The sequence below is a fragment of the Physcomitrium patens genome, chromosome 16 (assembly GCF_059467195.1).
Source record: "Physcomitrium patens ecotype Gransden chromosome 16, ASM5946719v1, whole genome shotgun sequence".
Classification (NCBI taxonomy): domain Eukaryota; kingdom Viridiplantae; phylum Streptophyta; class Bryopsida; order Funariales; family Funariaceae; genus Physcomitrium; species Physcomitrium patens.
Genome location: NC_143425.1, coordinates 15708509 through 15732601, shown reverse-complemented (window position 1 = coordinate 15732601; position 24093 = coordinate 15708509). Strand labels below are relative to the sequence as shown.

Genomic DNA, 24093 nt, shown 5'->3' with positions numbered 1-24093 from the left:
AAGCAAAGATAAAAATTATCCACTTAAAAAAAATATAGATAGTTGCAATATTTTTTTTTCTTAAAATATTTCTTACATTCTAATTAATGAAAGTTGTAATCACCACTATGGAAGGTTTTTACAAAGTACAAGGTTAATCATATTCTAAACTAATCATTATTATTTATTTATTTATTTATAGATAATTAGTATTATTCATTTGTCTAGTTTAAAAATAGGGAAATGATAAAGTAACCCAAATTTTTACTAAATCGACCCACATGCCCCATTTCTAGCCATTCCCCTATTCCCAACCATTGCCTCTCGCACTCCTAGGCCATGCCTAAGTCGCTAGCAACAATTGACATAGGAGAATGGCTGAGAATAGGGATGGGGGCTCCAAGAGTGCAATGATGCTTAAGATAGAGTGGCTTGCTTTAGTAAAAATTTGGGTTGCTTTATCATTCTCCTTAAAATAACTGATTTTAAATTATATTTATTGAATATTGATTGATTTTATATTGATTAAGATATGTTTTGTTGTTATTTTACACAATGTAGTAAGTAAATGCATTAGCCTTACTAAGATACTACAAACATAATTTAAGTATGTAGCAAGCCAAATTTATTTAATATTGTTACTTGCAATTTAAATTAGTAATTATTTTGTGATAGTATTAAAAAAGACTATCAGAGGTTTAAACTATGTTAATATCAAAAATAAGAATATGCAATCTTCAATGATTATGAGATAAAAATGTACATCTTAGATTAAATATATAATGTGTATAAAATATTGAAATCTCAAAATGTAATTAGTGTTGTATTTAATTATTTTGTTGCCTTACATTGTTTTTAAAAATAAATCATATAATCAAGGTTTGAGCAAAAATTCTAAATATTATAAATTAATCTAAATTTAGACTACACTTATAAATTATACAATTTATAATCTTTGGATTATATATATATATATATATATATAATATGTACAAAATTGATGATAAGTTCTAAAAAGGATAAAATTTGATAAAGTTCATAGCATAGACTTGCTAAGACATCAAAAGTTATTTTTATTTTTGCAAAAGATATATTTGCAAGAATATTTAAGTTAAAAAAAAAACAATGGATTGAATATTTATAGCTTTTTGTAATTCTTTTCTTGCACCATAATTTTTACTACCATTTTCAAATTAAAGTGTGTTCAAAATTAATTCATGTAGAACATATTTAAACAAGACACAATAAACATGCATGTCTTTATTATATTATGTATATGAAAGTGCTATTGGAAAATCTACACTAAAGAAACCTAAATATTTGGAAATTTATTTTGTATTATGAATTTCATTGAAATCTAAAAAAATTGTTGGAAGGCCAAAGAAAAACAACACTAATAAGTTTAATTGTATTATGTACACATAGTGATGCATCCAAAAAAATCTTCTTTATTGTAAAACTCTAATGCATTGTACACAAAAGAAGAAACATGTTTTAATACAGATGCATAACAACAAAGAAAAAATTTAGATAGATGTTTAGTTGTAATAAATCTAAGATAGAATGTTATTGATTCTACATATATATATATATATATATATATATATCTTTACAGTCCTATTTCATTTAAATATCTAAAAAAATACATTAATGCAGTTTATTGTGTATTTTAATATGACTAGCAATTATAGATATTTCAAATTTGACATTGAATAAGAATATATATATATATATATATATATCACTAAAAATACTTAAATATTAAAGTATTATATGATATAAATTTTATGGATATGATATAAGATCATATTTACAAAATTCACTTGAAAAGACAATATTTTGCAATAAATGATTAATTGACCATCACTGTAACATTATCACATATCAATTTTTTTTTTGTACAATAAACAAAATCTAATCAGCTTTTCTAGATTGTATAAAAAAAATGATAGAATGGCTACTTAATTTATCTACACAAATGAAATCAAACTTCTTGCAAAGTGTATATTGTAAAATGTGATTATATATATATATATATAATTTATCATATTAATAATGTTGAAGAAAAATAAATACTTTAGTTAAAAGAGCTAAGATGTGCTTCTATCAATGTACTTTGAGAAAAATGGGAAGATTTTTGCTATTGTTTTTAAAATTAATATAATTGTCTTGCTAATTTAAATTAAAGAAAAAACTAATTTTACATTCAATATTTATTTTAATTTAAATGGCAAATAATATGGTACAATCATAAAAGAGTTATATTTACAAACACATGTTAAGGTTGAGATTTTATTTTAGAATGATGTGCTAATAACTAATAGTGCATAATTAGAAGTTGTAAATATAAAATTTATAATGTTACTATTATTAATGACATTTTGGAAGTAGTTTTTTGTTTTTTTTTTGTTTTTTCTTCTTTTTTAAGAGAATATATTATTTGATTTTATAAAGAAAGAGAGATTATAAATCTTACCTTGTTTCTAACTCTAGTTGTGTGTTTCAAAAATATACAAGTATAGATCTTACAATAGAAAAAATTAATCTAAAGATAATAAAATATGAACTATTTGCTATTTTTTGTTTGTATTAGTAAAAGATTAAAAAAAAAATGTGATGATTAAATTGAAAATGTAATTCGATAATTTTATTAAAAATAAGAATTAGTATGTTAAATAACTAAGATGATCTATAAAGGAAACTACTATTTATGAAAATAATAGAAGACACAATACAATGTTTGTTTAATCAAATATTTAATTTCTCCACAAGTTCTTAGATAGCACTCTGCAAAATTCTCTTAATGACTTCAATATATTTCGATAATAAATAATATATCCTTTGTAATTGAGTTCATTAACACACTGTAAATGAGTAGAATATCATCTCATTTCTTTACTCTCAAATTTGGACCTCTTATTTAGGTATTATGAAACACAGATGTAGGCTTATGCAACAAGCCATGCTTTTTTGGAAATTAACCAATTTAACTTCTAGTTTAATGTTAGAATGGTAAGTAGAGCACATACAAGAAAACAATCAGATAATCAGATAACACATGAGACAACAATTAAAGTGTACATTATTATTATTATTATAAACTAAAAAACTAATGAATGAAGACATAACATCTATCAAACACATTTTCCAAAGAACATGTATTCTTTATGGAAAGATTGAACTTCCTTAGAAGACGACTTGTTATCCATTATAAGAGACAGATATTACTTTAATATATTTTCAAAGTTATGTCTTTTGAAACAAAGATATGAGTTTCTTAAAGATTATTTAAAACATTGTTGTTGTTGTTGTTGTTTGTTTGTTTGTTTGTTTGTTTGTTTTTTTATCTTCTAGGTTTAGGGTTTAGAGTTATTACATGGTTTCTTTATTTATTGCTTTAAATACTTAATTCATAAAATATTTTATATATATATATATATATATATTCATATTTATAGTTATTGGATGATTTTATTTTCTAAAAACATTTGTTGATAAATATGATTTGTTCATGGGTGTCTACTTAAAAAGAGGTATTTATTTATTATAACATGCCATCATATATATATATATATATATATATACATACGAAGAAAGAGGTTCATTCATAAATTCCAAATAATAATTCAAAACTAACTATTGAACAAAACAATATAAAAGGTGTAATACTATTTAATGACCTATATACATATATATATATATATATATATATATATCTGATTTGTTCATGTTTCTTTGTCATTTGTTTTATGTGTGATACTAATGCAACATGATTATGTGATTCTTGGTTACATGGTTTTGCATTGTGATTCACCAACCTCTTGTATAATATGACTCATGAATATCTTGCTTTACCATATAACTTTCCCATCAAAGCAATGACACCCATTGGCTACAATGTGTACACACACTAATAAATAACAACAGTAATATTAATAATAAAACGCAACTAGAAACTCTTGAAATGCAGTAAGTAAAAGATGTTCCCATATGGGATTTCTGCATGATTTGGAATAGGTCAGAGAAAAACATTATTAATGATTTCTGCATGGCAGAGGGATTAAATAAATAAAAATTAAATAAAGCAAAAAAGTATAAGAACATCTTTATTTCTTCAAGGCCCCACAAGCACCAAGTAAACCAATTTGACTTCTCACCTTCATCAAAAAACTGACAAAAGGATCAAGTGTAAAGACCAAGTGAGTTGGGAATAATGATAATAATAATAAATAAAAATATAACCCTTTTCACACGTTTGGGCATAACCCACTCAATCCCCCTCTCTCACATGCTCCACCCACGTTTTGGTGAATGGCTCCACATCATTAAAGTCCTTTAATCCCCTAAAAGTAAAGTTTGTCCTTGTTCTGTTTTTCAACCCCGGCGAAAGTAGTGAACCACACACACTAGAGTCATTAACTAAAATTCCCTCACGACCAAAAAGGCAAAGGCAAAGGCCAAAAAATGTACGATGCGAATTGACGAATGTACACATTCATTCATCTTTAATCGCAAGCCCACGAACAGAATGCGGACACCATGATGTTGCGCTATAAATAGCGAGCGAGGTTGGTGACGTGGCATTCCGGAGCCATGCGGTCGTGGGAAACCCCAAAGGCTGCCAGGATCCTATTCTCTCCCCCACTGTACTCTCCTCATCATGGTCGAACAATGGACGGCTCCGATGTGGCCCTTCGGTCATTGCACGGTGGGGATCCAGCGTCGTTCCTGGGGTTCGGCGCTAGTGGGCTCTGTTCATTCACGTCGCTCCAGTCGCTGGCTTTGCTTATCACCGACTGGGGAACGCGTGGTGGGAACGCCACGGTCCCTTTGCAAAAAGGTTCCCGTTGTCTCGTTCCCGGTCCTGATCGCCCCCTCCGTTCCCCTTCGCTGCGGTAAACCAACTGCCCCCCTCCGTTAACCCCGATCCCCGCCGGTAGATTCTTCACCGGAGGGCCCCTTTCCGGTATCTCTCGTTGGCTGTGCGCGGGCCAGGGGTGGAATTTCCTGAGTGTGGGGCTTTCGTTCACCGAATGGAAATGTGTGTCGTCGACCTGTGGTTGAGTCGAATCGATTGGATTTCAGAAGCGGTTCGGGGGCGGGCAAATTTGGTCAGCGACGATTTCGATAGGAGGGGAAGCTAATAATAAAATGAGGTTATGGTGCGGATTGGAAGTGTAATTAAGACGGTGGGGAGGAGAGGGGAGCGAGAGAGAGGTAGGGATTAGGGGCCTAATGGTGGCGGAATGATTCATGGAGTGGCGATCTGAGAGGGAGGTTTTTGGCAGGATCGATCGATTGTCTATCTGGCATGCCATGAATGCGTTGGTCTGAATGGGCAGCCGTAATTGAGAGGAGTGAAAAGGGAAAAAAACAGTGATGTGGTCATGGTGCCTGCGGGAGACAAAGGGCGAATGTGCGAGGGGGAAAAGATGAGCTCCTTTACAGATCCGTTTATCTTACTATAAGCTATGTTAGCAAGGTAACGCCTGCCAAGGCGCCCTGGCTGGCTGGCAGTTTTTCCTTCGTCTCGTTTTCCGATAACGTCGTGCGCCGGTGCTGGGGGGGGGGGGGTGTGTCTGTGCCTGGTGTAGCTCTCCCTTTCGGATTCCATGGTCCATTTCCTTTTTTAATTTAATTTAATTTATTTTTTACATTTCCAGCTGCTTCCTACTTGACGCGATTTTTCGGAGCACAAAGGCGTCTCGCATCATCGTCATCACCATCATCATTATTATTATTATTATCAGCTGCGGAACTGCCTTGTACATGCTACATGCGAACGCTGTGATTTGTTGTTTCTATCCTAATTGAAACACCTTCTTTACCCACTTAGAACGTCCTCCCCTGCTCCGTAATCACGGGCTTCGAACACCGAAGATTCGTCTTCCTTTTGACACAACACAGAGATTTTATGCGCTTCCCTCCGACCCCTCATTTCTCTCCCAGGCTCTTGCGTTGGCTTGTTCTAGTATTCATTCGTGATCCCGTGTGAGGTTTTCATATCCTAAAGAAATTGACTGAGAGCTTTCTGGCTTATCGGGTCGTGAAATAGCATGAAGCAGCGTTGGCGCAGGGGCTTGCCTACAGAATTTTGTTAGTCTTGTTAAAGCAAGAAGTTTACGAAAGGGTGCACACCCTCCTGTTGCCGAATATGTTGACGAGGCGATGAGCGAGGCATTGTGCGCTTGAGTGAAGTAGCCCGTGTTGTGCCGCTTAACTTTATTCCTCACGTAAGTATGGTAGGTGATTGTTACGGACATATCATGCTGTCTCGTGGCTCGCAGTTTGAGTTAATGAAGGCGCGGAATAGTGTAGTGAGAGGGTTGCGGATCGGAGTAGGGCCAGAAAGACAGTGATTCGTGTGCCTCGATTGAATTTGGATTCTGAAAAGACTGACCTAAGAATCCACGGACTGTTTTGCAAAGAATCATTGATACTACTGAGGCTAGTTGGAAACAGGGTAGAGGGAGCTTGAGTAGGAATGTGTGGTGTGTTTGATTTCAAGGACATGGAGGGGTCGTCAGGGTATGGCGGAAATAACTGTAACGACGTAGGCACATCAGATGAGGGTTGTGAATCGCATTCTACAGAGGAGCAGCACCGAGAGGCAGCGCTCCGGATGCAGGACTCGGATGCCAATTCAGAGAGTGCTGCCGAAATGTCTTCTGAAGGAGAAATTGGATCACAGAGCGAAGATTACAGGTACATCATTAAGGTTCTCTGCCCCAAATATTGTGCGCTACATGAATTAACTATCCCTGTATATTCGGATACGCGTAGGGGAGGGCGATCTTTTCCTTAAGCATCTGCGACTGAACTTATTTTTGATGCTCTAGGTTGTAAATGTCAATGTACTGGATATTTAAGAATCACCACTGTGTGTGAGTCCGTCTTCATTTCATTTAATATGTCTTGAGCTTGGAGGATTTTAATGGACCTTCAAGGGAGATTGTGAGGTAATAGACCATTTGCTATCATGGCGACAGTATGATGAGTTTTAACTATGTTCTCGAATGTCAGGTCTTTCGTCTATTCGCTTAGCTTACTTCATGTCGTGTGTCTGTGCAGCGGTCACCACGATCAAGGGGATGCACATTGGGAACCGCAAGAGGCATTGACTTTCAACACCAGTCTTGCTTCTGCGCATACTTATCTTGGAGGTCTTGGAGGTGTGTTAGCTTTGCACAGTATCTTGGATGTTGCAGTACATAAGAAACCCGTTTTTTTATCTTATTTAGCTGCATCTAACCTGATACATTATATATATATATATATATATATATGCATATTTTCGTATTATGTAGTTTTACCTGTGTGGGTCACTAATTTTTCAAATTCCTACTTCTTTGGTCGGTCGCCGCCTTAAACTTACGTGCGTCAAGTTCTCGCTGGTTCAGGTGTATTTACTACGCGTGTGCCGCTCACTGCCAATCAAGTGTATCCAGGTCTTACGTCTTTTCTAAACCTTCTGTGTGAATTTGCAGATTTGGAGGATGTCGTCAGTGACGGATTCAATGGTGCAGGTGGTCAAGTGTTGAAGCTGCCGATGTTCTACTTGGAGGGTATGCTACTTCATACTGTTTCCTTGGGAGTACTGTAACGGTATGCTGTACTTTTTGGTTGCAGTAAACATTCTGTTGACTCACGAGCTTAGCGATGAGCTTCAGGTATCGTTTTGTTTCCACATCAGAAGCTTCCGCTGCGCGTGCTCCAACAGAGGTTCAAGGCTGCCGTAACTCATGCTCTGTGTCCGGATAGCAACGACGCGTTTCAAACCCTTGGCGTGGTAAACTGGGCTCTAGATTCTCAACCACAGTAATTTTTGTCTTCTGTCTTTCACAGCATTTTTTCAAACATTCCTTTATGAAATTGTAGGTTGGAGCTCCACCTCATGTTTTTCTCTGAACTAATATAATTGAGGGAGACAATGCTTCCTAGAAGTCTACTTTTTCTTTGATACCACGTTCTGCCTGTTTGACCTTGCAGATTCATATACGAGTTTCCCGACGTGGAATCCATGTGGCGAACTACGGAACGACCGCTAAGGTCTGAGTTTAAGAAATTCAAATTTACGACTCTTGTGTGGATTAAATAGGTTATCAGTGTCCTGTTTTGCATCTTGGGCCATTGCCTTCGATGTTGTGGTTCTAGTCTGTACCTTCTCCTTGATTGTAAGTCAATAAGCCGTTATAATTCTGGTCGGAGAGGAACTCCTCCAAGTTTTCAACCATGTCCATGATCGATTACGTGTGGGGTAATAAGTTTTCATTTAATTGAGCAGCAATTAGTTCTATGTTCGCTTTTAATGTGGACGGAGTTGTCCGAAGAAGTGATAAATTGTTTACAATAAAGAAAAGTTATTACTTAATATTGAGATCTTCATGATTTTTTGTCATCACAGATTTGTAAAGTGAAGGAACAGAGGGATGGATCTGTCAATGTCATGACGACAGGTGAACAACGCTTCAGAATCTTAACCGTCTGGACTCGACCTGATGGCGCTGTAATTCTCTAATCCCTCTTGAATCGTACTCATTGTATTCAGTGATATGAAGAAAGTGATCGTACTGGTATTGTTGCCTGTATTGCTGGCCTTCAACTTTCTCTAGACGTATTCTGTATTGTGACATCTTTTAAACATGACGCATGTGGAGATTTGATGCAGCTGTTTGCGCAAGTCCAAATTATTGAAGAAGATACCAAAAAGCTAGGTGATTTTCCTGGTCGTTTCAATCATGCGTTTAGTCCAATGGCCAGTGTTTTCAAACGAAGGACTGGCAGAGCCAAGCACAGCCCCACTGGACTGTTATCAGGTTATGCACCCCGAGCTGCAAGCGAGGATGAGTTTTTTGAAGAACCAGAGGATGCGGAGCCAAATGTCAATTACCATGCAGACATCAGGTGCACCATTACACTAGCTTGAACTTTCTAACGCTTTTTACTGTGTTGAGGATAGCTTATATATTGTTTGTCATAAGTCTAAGTTGGTATGTTTTCGCCTTGTAGAGAGGGGCAGATGGCACAAGGAGATCATGTTTTGCAAGAAGAAAGTGAGGTTGAAGATGAAGTCGCTGACGAATATAGGATTGAAGCCCTTAATGGGTGAGTTTCCTTGTTGAATATCTATACAGAGCATTGAGCTAGTGTATTGGCTAGTACTACCACATCCATATTCCCTATTCATCTCCTTTTTTATAACAAGATATATTTTTTGCTTTGTTTGTTTGTTGTTTGTTTTTTTATTGGTCCCCCTCCCCCCAGCATAGACATGAGTGTAATACATTTAAAAAATTACCTCGTTTAATCGTTCTGAAACTGAGTTGCTTTACCAATTTATCTCAGGGACGAAAGTGACGACTTTGTGGATGCTGTCGCTGGAGACGGGGACTGTAGCGATGAAGACTATGATGGCACCGGCTCCTTCTTCGAGAGACCTCCAGTTCGCCAACGACTGGATTTTGAGTCCTCTATTGCGCGACGTTTGGAAGAGATGGAATCTGTGGAAAGAGAACCTACGGAAGGCAGGAATCGTAAGCCTCCAGAACCTCTAGAAGTAAGTCAATATAGAGAGAAGGGGTTTCCTCTTGAGGGAGAACAATCTACTGAGGAGGTGGGAGACAAAGAGAGGCAACCTGCTCAAAGTGAAGAGTCTACGGCTGCTGAGACCCTTCCCCTCTGTGCGGTGGGATCACGAGGGGGTCCCTATGTCAATGCATATCGAAAGTGGCGAAAGGATGCCTCTCGATGGTCTATGAGGGCTCAGTTATCAACTTGGCCTCACTGGGTTTACCGTCAATATGATGCTTTCGACTTGGCTCGGCGGGCAGCTGGTGAGTCTGAGTAGATCATATCCTTAAAATCCTTTTTTCTCATTTACACTTGTGATGAATTTGAATAAGTCGAATGGTATGAACTGCATGTTGCTAACTTTTTTTTTTTCTTCTGTTACTTTGTTTTTACAGATATGATGAGACAAATGGGGAATCATCCTCGTCTGGAAGAACTTGTAACTAAGCCTACTGAGCTTTCGTATTACATAGGCAGTAACATGCCTATCCAGGATCACACTCGCCAAGAGCTATTGGAGATCGATACGACTCTAGCTCGTCTCAAACGTGAAATTCAGCTACTGGAGGGCTTGGATACATTGAGATGTAACTGCTGCCGCGTAAGTGATTTTTCTTCTTTGATGAATTGTCAAGAATGGAACGGAGTATTTAATGGAAGAATATGATGGCCATTTACATCCCCTTTCTGCTTTTTCAAGTGATATCTGAAAGTACCGTCGTTGAATATTTCAGGAAGTCATTGGGAGGCGTAGGGACGTTTTTGTTATGTCTACTGAGGGTGCTATTGGTGCCTACGTCAACGCACACGGCTACATTCATGAAACTCTCACCATGTCATGCGCTCGTAATATGCGCATTAAAGGAGCACCACAGACTGAGAATAGTTGGTTCCCGGGGTAAGTTCCTAGTCGTGGCTGCGACTTTATTTGCATGGTACGCCGTGGTTGCTTTGATGCTCTTACCTTGATCAGTTGATGGCAATTATGTGGTTGATCTCATTTGTTTTTGTGTTTCTCATGGCGGCACGGTTCTTTGATACAGGTATGCGTGGATTCTTGCCAAGTGCCAGACTTGTTATTTGAATAACAGGGAACAGCATATGGGCTGGCGCTTCATTGCAGAGGACCCGAACACCCGCCCCCAAACCTTCTGGGGCATCCGTAGGACTCAGTTGATTAGTAGTTCCGAATCCCGCGCGCCTGACACTAATTAAGCGTTTATTAGTTGCTTTACGAATTGGCAAACGGATGGTCCGTGACAGCTGCTCTTTGAGGACGAGACGGTGTCATGCTCATGCTAGTTCAACTACGGCTTCAATGTTGTAGTTTGATGCAAGATCATTAGCTGTCACAGACTATTCCTAGTTTGACCATATTTAGATGGTCAAGGTGTACATACTAATTCTAGCGCATCTGCGCTGATTGTTTTGATGTAGTTGTAGTTCTTGCGTGCATCTCAGATGCATCTCAGATGCAACTCATGCAATTTTTACAGTGTCCTTCCAGGTAAGGAGTCCAATCCCCGGACGAGATTCCATTATTTCTCTGGGTGTTTTGTGTCACGGGCATGCTGTAAATTGCTCTTTGAGCATTCTCGGGAATAGAGCCTCTTGGTCCGAATTATATTCGTCTTCTGCCATTATACTGTTTTACAAGCTATACTCGAGCTGGACATTTGTTTTGGCACTTGACTGTCGCTGAAACTCTAGCTAACTTGCTCGGCCGAAATCTTGACTAGAATGTGTATATCCTTACATCAGCATCACATGCTGATACCTTTACTACTAGTATTAATACCACTGTTGGTACCATTACTGTTATTAGTTTGCCGATTGTGTGAGCTTGTTTTGTGAGGTGCTCTCATATCCATATTCAGAAAAATCCTCTTCCTAGGATGGATTTTGACTTTCGTCATCTGGATTATTGACGTGACTGTAAAGTTTACTAATATTTCATCTTAGTACTGATCAAAGTGAAGACATGATTCAACTTCTTTTGTTTGAAGAAAAACAATTTCACCTCACACAAGGTCACGTCGATTTTAAACTAATTATACCTGATCAACTATCCAATCAAGTAACACCATCGTTTTACTGTATCACCTATTCAAATAAAGATTTCCAAGTAGAAAATGAATACAAAGTTAAACACCACCAGAGCGATAAGACAAACTAATTTATGCTGCGTGTGCATACTTAGCATTACAGGGAGAGCAACATAATGCGCACACAACTCTAGATAGAATTCGTATGCACATCGACGCATAGACTCTATTCATCGCTCTCAGCCATTCATCGCAGGTGTCTGCTCCGTGTTTGTGACTTGTGTAGCACAGTGTCACCATTTCCACGTTCAATCCACCACATTCAAGTTTGTTGCAACACCTCGCTCGTCTGTTCTGCTGGGCCCTGGAGCTTCGAAGAGATTAGAGCATTTTCTTGAGGTGCCCACCTCATTTTTCAGTTGAATTTGTGTATAGTTTTGGAGAACTCGATTTGCAATTCGGACCTTGACGCGGCTATCAAATTCAGCTGTTTTCGTTTAGTTTTGTGAACTGTTTCTCGTGTTTTCGTGGTTGAGTTGGACAGTTTTCTGCTCATCAGTGGCCTAATGATATTCAGTTCATGCGAGTATCCGTCAGATCCCTAGTGAGAGATTATTGTTGTGGTACGTGAATGTTTGTTCAATTCTTTGTCTGCGCCTAGTAGTGATTAGAGCTATCTTTCTATTTTTTATTAGGGTTTTAGCTCCAGGGCTTGCGATTTCTTCTAGGGATGTAGTGTTTCATTGTGTCCCATTGAGGATTGAAAATTACTGCCAGTTCTCTGTTTGATTAGAACTGGCTTCGATTCGGAATCCGGGATTTTTGCATATTGAATAACTCAGAGATGTAAGCCTTTGTGTGTCGCTGAATTGAAAGTAATTGCCTGGCGGAGTACTATCATCTGACCAAAACTAGTGAAGCATTTTGCCCATTTATCGTGCATTTCAGAATGGCATGCCAGAGCTCACATTTACATGCCCTACTTTTAATCTACCTGACTCTGTATTCGGAGTGTGATCATTGTGATGGTTACGAGGTTCGTGCAGGTTTAAGTGTCCTTACGAATTCAATATTTCATGCTATTTAGTGTAAGAAAACATTTCGGTTGCTAATGCTCATCATTCTCTGTGGTTTGAAGGTGTCATCACCCTAATCGTTCACTCGTTCCTGACTTGCTTCTGCTAGAGAAGGGTTGGGTTTGAATGAAATTCCGATGTGGGCATGCGGGCGAGAGTTATTTTCGAGACGCAGCTCGACTCTTGGTCAAGGAGCCCAGCATATTTTGCAAGCAATACGATGGATTCATGACGATGCACAAACTTTTCCCAAATTCAAAAATGAACTTCGCCGCCTTTACAAGCTTATTCATCCTGACTTACTCCATAATTTCCCTACGGAACAGGTCAGTATCCAGCGTGGCTTAATACTTCTGCGGTTTGGCAAATTTGGTTCGGATAGAGGACAACGAATGCAGGATGTTGGAGGTGTTATGTTGCTGAAGTTCGACTTCTAGAATTCTGAGAAATGTACTATGAATGGATACTGTATTGGGAGAGCATGTTGACTCTTACTGGGGAAGAGATCGGAATTCTGGAATTGTTTTTTTGCAAGTTGGCAGGGAGATTGATGTGCACTTCATCCTGCAGGCAACAAACCTACGTTCCTTTCAACTGCTCCAGGAGTATTTGAATGCTGCTAGAGGTAGAAACACTTCGAATCGTTACTCTTACCATTTTGAGTTCTTTATTAAGGACTCAAGTGATGATGAGACCAAACATGACAATGCGTTACAACGGGTTGAGGTCTCACTCCCTCCACCACAAGTCAAATTTCACCCTCAAAGAGGAGCTGAAATGTTGCCTGGGACCAAAGTGGCCATCGGAAAGCTATTTGCTGCTTGTGGCTTGTCTTCTCAAGTAGGTCAAGGTTGGGCAGGGGATGACCGTGTTAGTCTTTCAGATTTTTTGCAACACGCATCAGAACTTCAGCGGAAGAATGCTGCTTCAGTATTCAATTGCGAACACCAGGTATTTGGATGACTTCCAATTTTAGGTCATTATAAGGTTGTTTTTACTACGTACAGATTACCAAGTTGTACACAGTAATTTTGTGGCAAGGAGATCTCTACCATATTAAACTAGAGCATCTCGTGGAAGGGCGATACTCTGTTTTATCCCTTTGGATTAATTTGGTTCAAGTTGACCACATCATTTCTTTTAAAGGCGCATCTATTTAGGCTTGATGTTGGTATGTGGATGCCTGTGAAATTATCGTTAAAATTGCAGGTCATTATGGTGAGGAATGCCATGAGAATGAGAACTGGAGTTAATGTGTCTTTTCTACCGCCTCTAGTTGATTCTAGTCCCGAATCGATGGAAGCCTTGGAGAAGTTGGCACAAGTTTTAGACAGATGCATAGACATTCGACTGTCTGGATTTACAATTAAGATAAGCGATTGCTATGGAGTTGACGCGCTTGGGAATCTATGGATAGATCGAAATGATGGCGCTGAATCTTGGATTCAGTTTTTGCGTCAGGTATGGTTTAAACGCGCACTGGTTATTTGTACGAGCTTTCATTGTTCGTTTTACGTAAGTTAGAGATGAATAAAGACCTCGTTGCGGTATTCTCGTTCTTTCACTGTACAGTATTTCGCTCAGGTGCGTGCTCGTGCGTGCGTGCGTGTGTGTGTGTATATATATATATATATACACATTTTACAACCATAAAGTGACAGTCAAGGAGTTACTTTGGCAGGTGGATTTAGTGGATGCAGCAGATCGGAAAATTGTAGCCAAGAATTGGCGTACAAGAGAATCTGAGGTTGCTAAAGCAATGCAAGTTGCAGTGATCTTTACCCATTCAACTCTAGCAGTCACTCCTGCTTATTCCCTTTTCCTGTCAGGAATGGTTGAAGGGACTAAGATTCATGGCCCCATTGGTGCTGGAAAGTTTAAAGAACTGCCCATTCGAGTAGCTGGTATGCCCTCTCTCTCTCTCTCTCTCTCGCTCTCGCGCGCGGTCTTTCTCTCTTCACAACCCTTGCCCTAAAAAGAAAAATAGATGGAGCAAAGAAATTAAGGACACAAAGAACGAGAAGATAGAAGCATTACAATTCTTTCATGATGCTCGCTTTGCCTACTTTGTATCATTTACTTAAGGGATTCAACATAGCATTTTTTAAAGCATCAGAGTTTTTTAGTTTACATGTTTTCTCAATTTTGAAGCTAATGACTGGCATGTTAGATGACATGATAGTATGCGGAATTTGTTATAGAGTACACTCGTTAATTTTCTAGGTGATGTCTGTTGCAACAGCGGCTACCGAAGTCTTCGATTTGCAGATATCAAGTAATCACTCTTCAGGCTGCTCTGTTGATAAAGACACAGGAGCGGTTGTTGTGCCAATCTCAGCGAATTATCTGGTTGTATCTCGATTCATTTCTGAGTTAGGCCATGAGGCTCTCTTTTACAAACGGAAGTATGAGGAGACTAAGAAAAAGATTGAAGATCTTCAAGTGCAAGCAAGGAAGAGATTGAAACTTAGGCATTTATTTTTTGATCCCAAACTTTCTATTGATCAACAAGAATCAGCATGTGCAAGGTTATTAAGGAGTGTTCCGGAGTTCAGTAGGTACACAGAAGGCTTATCTCTAATGATATCAGACGAGTATCGTTTGCCAGTATCAGGCTCGAATGCGCCAGCATATTTGAAATGGGATTTTAGTATATCTGACTTGTGATTCTTTCGCTCGTTACTGGTTACCATTGATGTCAGTAAAACTGAGTTTGCAAATTATGTCCAATTACGGCTTGTAATGTTAGATGACATATGTAGAGAACTGGTGAAGGTATGGCTACAGGATATTGTTGGGAAATAATTGAACTGCGAATGCAAATGTAAGTACACTTGCTGAGGTCATTATATTTGGCCTTGACTAATTATGAAAGTGTAGGTGTTCAACTAACTGGCAATTTTTGCATTGTTACATATACTGCTTTTTGGCCGATTTTTGAAAATAATAGAGTTGTCTATTGAGTGTACGGATAATAACGTAAAGGATCATTATGAGTATGAATAGACGCGTGATAGTCCTCTTTATTCATTACTGCTCTTGAAGTGGATGGATATATGTGCAAAATTATCTTGCAATAAAGTTTTGGTTTCATAAATTTGGTACTTACATGGATCAGAGTATGTAGATGGTAAGAATGTCAGTCTGTACTATGCATAGGGTTAGAAGGGTGTGAATGCGATATTCACAGTGGAGCGAGAGGAATTTTAAAATATCACTGTGATAGACGATAGCTTTGATTATGTGAATGAAAGAAGTTATTCTAATATTGTTTAATTTGCATTTGAATTAAAATCTACTTTTTAGTTATATGGTTATTTCTTCAAGTCGATTTACTCAATCAAATGGCGCGAAACATTCTGAAAAATAATTAGTATCACTGTAACAATCACAAAATCGGTTGAATTTTGTTGCAAATTGTGTTAGAGCTAGTGTTTTGAAGGATTAATTGTTTGCTACAAGATTCCACTTTTGCATCATCAAAGATAGGTACACAGGACGCAAGAAAGGTACATGTTTAGGCACCATCGATCGAGGTAGCACGAAACAATGATCAGTTACACAGTGCTAGCTTCATGGTTTTGCAAGATATTGGTGCCAATTCCATAATACATTTACATTTCCTAAGACCTCGTCAACGAGTTGCAAAGAGAAGAGTCAGAGAAGAGGAGGCCTTCGTATGCAACCACACCCCGAGGAGACGACGATGCTATCACAGCCCACATCTACAAATCCCACAGGCTCTAGTGGATTTTCAAGTTCGTCAGCACATTGTTGTGCACTGGATCAGCCAAATGGTCCAACAGGTTCTGGAACGGGCCCACGCCCGTGAAGATGGCCTGGATGAAGTAGCCCAGCACCGCCATCATAGCCAGGCGCCCGTTCTTAATTTCCTTCAACTTCAGCTCCTTTAACTCTTTCTCGTTCTTCCCGAATCCCAAAAAGTTGAAGATGGGGCCTCCTGGGTATGCTGGGTTGCCAGAGCCTCCCAAAAACTTCTCCAGCCCTAGGAAGTACTGCTTGCCCATGGATCCGGGTTTGTAGTAGTCCTGCGCACGTCTGTGTTCGGCGAATCCCATCAACGCCAGCTCCAACACGAACAGCGTGTAGGGGTCGGCCCAATAACTGTAGTTGCCCACGGGTGGGATCACGCCACTCTGGAACCAAGGGATAGCGGTCTCCTGAGGGATCAGACCAATCCTGCCTAGGATCTCGGGTGCGATAGCACCGGCAGCTCCGAGCATGGCGAACCGGCCGTTGATGATCTCGGCGTATGGAAGCCATTGGGGGTCAATAAAGCCACCGGCGCCTTCAGGGTCCATCAAACCCAAAGGGTCGAAGCCGTAATCACCGGGCAAACTGCATCCACATTCAAAGGCAAACCCATTAGTGCTCCGAGGGACATATTCTACAATTACAGCAATCTCGATGAGCAAATCGACATCCAAACTCACGGGTGCTGAGCACTATGCTTGCGGATGAACTTACGTTCCATCGAGGTATGACAGACTTTGCTTGGAGGCAAAGATGAGGCTCCTCTTGCTTCCACCCTGTATACATAACAGACACAGATAGAGTCAGGAACTGAATACACTCACCATGACACGTTTTGGACACACAGGAGTACCCTAATGTGGACTCTGCTGAAAACACATGAGCTGAACCAGCTCGGAAGTTGCGTCGTGAAATGGTGCATTCCGTTCAGATGAGACTTACAGTAGGGCTAAGCTGGGCTTTGGTGACGACAGTCCTGGCAGACGACGCGGCCTTCTGGGGCACAATGTTGATGGTGCTCGGCACGTTGGTACCAAACACAGTGCTCCTCTTTCCCTCCTGCAGACAAGAAAAATTTCAACGTCAGAATTCGTCCTCTGGTTCCAGAGCAGTCACATTGCGCAGAATTTAATGGCTGTTGCATATCCTGAGACATTCTGTAACAGAGTTTGCTCAGAAGAAGTGCTATTGCAGACATATAGGGGACCTCTAGCATCACTTGTATCAACCAAGAAGTAAACTGACATACATATCGTAGAAACCCCTAGGTCTCTACACATTATAAATGATCGAGCAAAAGAAGATTCGGATTCACATCCTGTAGGTAGGTAGGTTACAAGAAGTATCGTCAACCACTAGTACAAGATATTTATTATTCAAGCGTTACAGTTCGGCTGAAAATCATGGATAAATCAACTTAATCTGACTGGCGAAAAAATCACAAAACACCCACAACAACCCAGAATTCCTCCTACTTAACCAATTCAAAACCAACAGACAACGCGATGAACCACCGCAGTGCAGAACATAAGTCGAATCCGAGCGCACTAAGCAAAGAGACCTCCGGTATGCAAACTACCAGTGGGAGTTCGAAAAGCATTCAGAGCAACACCAGGTTCTACAATTACTCAATGCATGATCCTTCACTACCCTGCGAGCTGCGTAAGTCTCAGCACTCGTCCACCCAAGTGGCTGACAGGGAACAACTCTCTGCGACAGCATCGAATTGCTTACATCACTGTATGTCCTTCCAAGACAGGGAAATCCAACAGAGACCGTGCGAGTCAACTAGCATTGAGCACAGGGGCATCAGCAACGTCAGGGGGGGGTAGCAACGTACGAGGGCGGCGGAGGAAACGGAGGCCTTGAAGGAAGACACGGCGCATCTAGCAGTCACTGTGGTCGCCATTGCTGTTGAGCACGCTGGACACACTGCTACTTCCCACAGCGCGGGGGGTGTGCAACACAGAGAGAAGGGGCGCGGGGAAGGTGGGACTCCGATCAAGAGAAAGAAAGGGAGCTCCCCACAAGTTGAAGCAGCGGGGACTGGAGCGAGGCGGGCACCGGATTGGGGCTGTGCCAGGCCCAGCAATGGAGAACTCGCGAGGCCACAGCCACACACTCGCGCGGCCACACGCAGCGCTGCAGCTCGGATATCGCAACCCACCGCCCACCAATGCCATGGCCTCGCCTCGGATGGGGCTCCCCACCCCCCGCTAAACCCGCCCATGTGGATGGGTGATGTCGCCTGCCCCTTCATTCGTTGCCACCTCCCCGCCCCCTTTCGTCGTCGGGAGACTTCGGGGGGGGGGGGGGGTTTGGGCGAGCGGAGAGATGTTGAGAGGAAAAATATTATTATTATTATGATTTAAAAAACTAATCAACATATACAAAAATATGGGGTCTTATCACCATTCACGGATTATGTTCATTTGCAATGTCTGTTGTTTTGACCATTTGACAACAAGTTGTACAATATTTGGTAGTATAACTTGTTTTGTCACCATCTCTTAAGATCCCTACTTTTAAACTATGAAAAGTGTGATTTAGAAGAGGCAACTTAGCATCATGTAGATAGAAGAAAGACTATGAGATTTCTTAGAAGTAGATTATGATAACAATGTAGATAAAATCTAGTTTTTATTTTATTGTTTACGTAGATCTTTTATAGCTTTTCAGATTCATGTAAGTATGTAACAACAAATTAGAAGATAAAATACTCCTCTTGTTTAATTTTTTTTATTAATAGGAATTATTTTTTAATATTTTGAGCCCCATCAATAAAGCTTAATTGGTAGAATTATTAAAAGTATAGTTTTTAAGTTATTTAAATACAAAAATATTAGGTTTAGAGAGAATTTTTTTATTATTTAAGTATTTATTAAAATTTAGAAGTTTTTATAAATTACAAGAGACTTATGAGGAAAAAAAAAGTTATTAAAATGGAGTCTTAATAAGTCTTAGAGGCAATTATCTTAGTTTATTTAGCATTTTTGCTTACTATTAGTATTTTGTTATTGAGACCAATATCTACATTTGGCCTTGTATCTATATTTATTATTAAAAAAAAAAAAACTTATAAATGTTAGTTAGTGGTTAGAAGAATCATAAAAAAAAAACTTCATACCTTTTTAATTATTTTAATGAGAAATAGGACTTTGAATTGAATTAAATTTATTTTATTATTATATTAAATTATCAAGTTAAAAAAAACTGACCTTAAATTAATATTAGTATTATTGAAATATTATAGAGAATTTTAAAACTTATTTAAAATATTTAAGGATTTTTTAGAGCAATTTTTAAGACTTTGATAAAAATAAATTTGACAATCTTAGTAGCCATTTTGAAAAAATGGATGAAGATGTGAAGGCCCTATAAGGTTCCTAGGCTAATTAGATATTTTTAAATATCTTTGTGAAATAAAAAATATAAAATTATTAGATTTATTAGTAGAAAATAGGAAAATTAGCAATTAATGTAGTCATTATAAGAAAAGAGGTGCATAAGTCTTATATGGATTGTAGCACCTTGGATGTAGGTAAGAGAATAAGATTAAGGCCTTGAGGCCTCTCTAAGACATCTTTATACAATACTTGTGAACTTGAATGAGGCTTGAACTCTTGATCTCTTAAGCAAGTTATTATTGAGGTAAAAATTACTTACTTAACATATTTATTGTTCACATTTTATCTTTAAATTATTATAACTTATTCGTAGTAATTTAGATTTGTATGTTCTTTATATCATTAGAAAATTTTTAAAATTCACATACTTAAAATTATATTTTCATTTTTTATTTTTTATTAGATGAAAAGCTAATGAATAAACTACAACTGGTTTTGTAATGTGCAATTGCTTGATTGTACTTATTTCACTTGTTTTATGTTTTATGTTTTATGTTTTTTTTTGTTCTTGTTATTTTCTTCTCTCACTTTGTACCACAAATTATAAAAAAATCTTAATTGAGGCCATCTTGTAATTTAGATTGAAGAAAGAATTTTATCCTTACATATATATTTTATCGATGAATTATATATAAATAAATATTTTATTTTCTTAGAATCAAAGAAATGTAAGATATCATATATTATGTTTTTATATAAATATTCTACATTAAAAATTTTAAATATAAATATTTAGTCTATGAATTAAATTTCTATATATTTCTAAAAATTATTTTTTTAAAAAAGTAAAATTATAAACCTAAAGAAACATAGATTCTATCACAACGACAAGTTAGAAAATTCTTAAAACTAATATCAATGGACTTTCATATTAGTAAAAAAATATTTCTCCTCTAAAGTATGGATTTAATTAAATCTTCAATGGCAATTATAGCAACACCAACCATAACTACTATCATTGCTACTTTGCAAACAAATATTGCATCTATTATTGTCAAAAAAATACATCTTATTAGTACAACACCAATAAATATAAGTGCTTTGGTTAATAATACTCTTCAAAAGCAAATCAACAAATTTATCTTAATTATGACAATAATAGTAATCAATAAATTTTTACTAATTATTAAGAAGTATAATTTTTTTTGACATTCTTTGGCAAAAATTAAAGAACAAGTTCTTTAATTCTAATAAATAGTGTCTTTTGCAAAGAGTAAAGTAAATTTATTTTTTTCAAAGAGAAAAAAATAAGAATAATTTCTTTAATATATAATTTAAGAGTAAATATATTTTTTTTGTAAAAATGATTATTAATTTTATTTTTTATATACATATAATTAAAACTTTCAATCAAAATTATAATTATAAAATTATTTTTATGAATAAATTAGTAATATTTTTTTGCATTTGGTTTTTATAATACTTGATTTGCTTGAGAAGAAAAGAATTATCTTTAAATTATCTATTTTTTAAAATTTAACTAAATTATTAAAATATAATATCTTATATTTATTAAATTTCAATTAATTAATTAAGTTACTATTAAATTAAAAAAATATAATATTTTTTAATTATAGAGATATATGTGGATCCACTTTATATTTTTTTTTCTAAATATTTTACAAACATAATCATCATAATTTCTTATAAATTTACCTTAAAATAAATTCTAAAATTTTTAAAAAAATTTAAAAATAAAAATTTTAATTTTTTAAATAAGTAAAACATATTTGGACATATGTTGAAATAAAATTGACTTTAATAATAATCAAATTTTCTTTTTTAGTGATTTGAAATTAAAACATATTTAATCTATTTTTCATCACTTATTCTATTTTGAATCTTTGATACTTTTTTAAAATGTAAAAGTTTTTGAAATTACTGCAAGTAAAGATACATATGAATTTTATCTATATTTATTAATAGAATTTTTTTTGTAATCAATAGAGTTATAAAGAAAATTTTTCATTAAAATATTTTTATTCTTAACTATGGTTGGTATTTAAAAAATATTTAAAAAATTTCATTAAAAATAATTTTATCAGTCAACTACATTTACATTATAAAAATTTAAAAAGTATGATTAAAAAAACTAAAAAATATAATATAGAATAAATTTAAATAAAAAAATATTTTTTATGATAACAATTAATTTTTAAATTTAAAAATAGGTATAATAATAGAGTGCAATCAAAACATAATCAATAGAATAAATTAATTATCAATATATAAAATTTAAAATTTATTATTTAATTTTTTTACTTAAAAGTTAATTGACATTTCATACTATTTTATACAATCTTATAACCATTTTAAAAATTAAAATATTAATTATTTAAAATATTTATTTTTAAATAGAAATGATTTTAGTTTTTTCTAATTTCTTTAAAAACATTATACTAGTAGTCTATTTTTTATTTTTTTTATTTTTTATATATATTTTTTGGTTTTTACGTGATATTAGAAATAAAACCATGTTTTAAAATCATCTTTTACAAATCAAATACAGATATTTTAAATTTTGTATATTACATATATAAACAATATCATGTTATAATACAGCTATTAGATAAAAGAAAAAAAAAAAAGATTATATTATAGAAGGACTTAATTAGAAATATTGTAACTAATTACCTTAACTATATAGCTAATAGTCAATGAAGTAATAAAACTAGCAAGTATTAATTTTGCCTCTTTGTAAAATAAGCTTCTACTAACTTTCTATGAAAATGATTAGTTGTAAAATAAGGTTGAAATCAAACCCTTAAGCACAATACCATGCATCCAAGGCAATTCTTAGGTTCTTTTGTTAGTTAAAGAATAAGATTTGAAAGCAAACTAAAGTAAAGTTCTTTGGGCATTGGGTTTGAGTGATTTGAGTTTGTAATGACTTAGTAAAGGCTCTACAAAGTCAAAGTTGTTTTGGAGTCGCTTTGTTTTTTTGAAAAATATAAAAGGTTTATATTTTGGAGACTTTCAAAAGACTGATGGTGGATCTGCAAATTAAAGTTTGTGGTTGTATGTTCATTGTTGTATTGAATGTTTTGTATAACTTTGAGCTTGATTTAATAGTGTATTTTAGGGTTATAAAAATTAAAGTATATTGAAATCTTAGAAATTAGAGTTTAGAGGACTAGCGAGGATCTCTAAGATTTGCAACAATTTGTCAATTAGATTGAGATAAAATTTTGTACATTAGTAGCATACTTAATTAACTACATCTATAAAAAAAAATTGAAAGAAATTAAATAGTGGGATCAATAGATAATAGTATTGAGAGATCGATATTAAGTATGGAAAAAGAAATTGATTGACATTCAAGTGGATTATGAAGTTTATCTTCTATTTGATATATTTGATCTTCCTTAATATTTAGAACTTCTAGATCAAAACTTATTTAAAACTTATAGATTAAGAGATGTGCAAATTTTGACTTGAAATCAACAAATATAAAATTAGTTATTAAAGTTTTATTTTTTTTTAGAATTTGATGAGGGTTTGCCAAGGTTTTGTTAGAATTTGATGCCGATTAGATTAAGATTTTGGATTTGATTAAGATTTAGGATTTGATTAAGATTCACTTTTTATGATTTTTTTATGATTTTTTAGGATTTATGATTTAATTAAGATTTTATTAGGATTTACGAAATAAAATTTAATTTATTTAGGATTTGATTAGGATTTACTAAGAATTTATTTAGGATATGTTTAGAATTACATAAGGATTTTATCAAGATTTTATTAGGACTTGATTGAGATTTAGTTAGGATTTTATTGGATTTTATTTAGAATTACATTAAGATTTTATTAGGATTTTTTTATATAGTTTTTTTTTGTGTTTTTTTTGTAATTTCTTTAATATATTTTTTTGGATTTGATTAAAATTTTATTATAAATTTTAAGATTTAATTCAGATTTTTGTAGGATTTTATTAGAATTAATAGGACCTTATTGTTGCAATTTCTAATTTATCTTCCATAGCCAAGTCTCCAATGCATTTTCAAATAAGATTTTATTTTATATACTAAAAATTTATGTGATATGATATAAATAAAAAATATATAATGAAGTATATTTAACAAATATATGATATGATAAATATAGTTAAAAAATATGAGATATGTATTTGTACACAATAGAAGTATATTGATATCAAATATATATGAGACTACTATTCAACTATTGAAGATTTAAGAGAACTAATTGCTTGAAATGAACCTTTTATTTTAGTTCTTATAGCTC

The 24093-nt window shown here is 35.5% G+C and overlaps 3 protein-coding genes across 5 annotated transcripts; 2 read left to right on the top strand and 1 right to left on the bottom strand.

Annotated features, from left to right (window-relative positions):
- Positions 1 to 5723: 5723 nt before the first annotated feature.
- Positions 5724 to 11173, top strand: LOC112293726 (uncharacterized). Its single transcript, XM_024543496.3, has 12 exons — positions 5724 to 6684; positions 7051 to 7151; positions 7467 to 7544; positions 7650 to 7768; positions 7969 to 8028; positions 8384 to 8485; positions 8648 to 8883; positions 8989 to 9084; positions 9325 to 9812; positions 9945 to 10150; positions 10284 to 10447; positions 10593 to 11173. Exons 1-12 carry the CDS (start codon positions 6464 to 6466, stop codon positions 10762 to 10764), a joined length of 2043 nt encoding a protein of 680 aa, XP_024399264.1. The 5' UTR covers positions 5724 to 6463; the 3' UTR covers positions 10765 to 11173.
- Positions 11174 to 11757: 584 nt separating this feature from the next.
- Positions 11758 to 15562, top strand: LOC112293727 (uncharacterized). 3 transcript variants are annotated; one of them, XM_024543497.3, is made up of 6 exons: positions 11758 to 11993; positions 12733 to 12996; positions 13241 to 13621; positions 13880 to 14131; positions 14352 to 14574; positions 14913 to 15562. In XM_024543497.3, the coding sequence occupies exons 2-6, from the start codon at positions 12808 to 12810 to the stop codon at positions 15335 to 15337; spliced, it is 1470 nt and encodes a 489-aa protein (XP_024399265.1). In that variant the 5' UTR covers positions 11758 to 11993; positions 12733 to 12807; the 3' UTR covers positions 15338 to 15562. The 3 variants fall into 3 exon arrangements, with proteins under 3 accessions (XP_024399265.1, XP_024399266.1, XP_024399267.1); XM_024543498.3 differs by having other exon boundaries at positions 11864 to 12217; XM_024543499.3 differs by having other exon boundaries at positions 11908 to 12440.
- Positions 15563 to 16246: 684 nt separating this feature from the next.
- On the bottom strand, positions 16247 to 18719 carry LOC112293729 (chlorophyll a-b binding protein 8, chloroplastic). Its single transcript, XM_024543500.3, has 4 exons — positions 18285 to 18719; positions 17387 to 17503; positions 17159 to 17220; positions 16247 to 17029 (listed from the first exon to the last, which is right to left on the bottom strand). Exons 1-4 carry the CDS (start codon positions 18702 to 18704, stop codon positions 16414 to 16416), a joined length of 1215 nt encoding a protein of 404 aa, XP_024399268.2. The 5' UTR covers positions 18705 to 18719; the 3' UTR covers positions 16247 to 16413.
- Positions 18720 to 24093: the final 5374 nt, after the last annotated feature.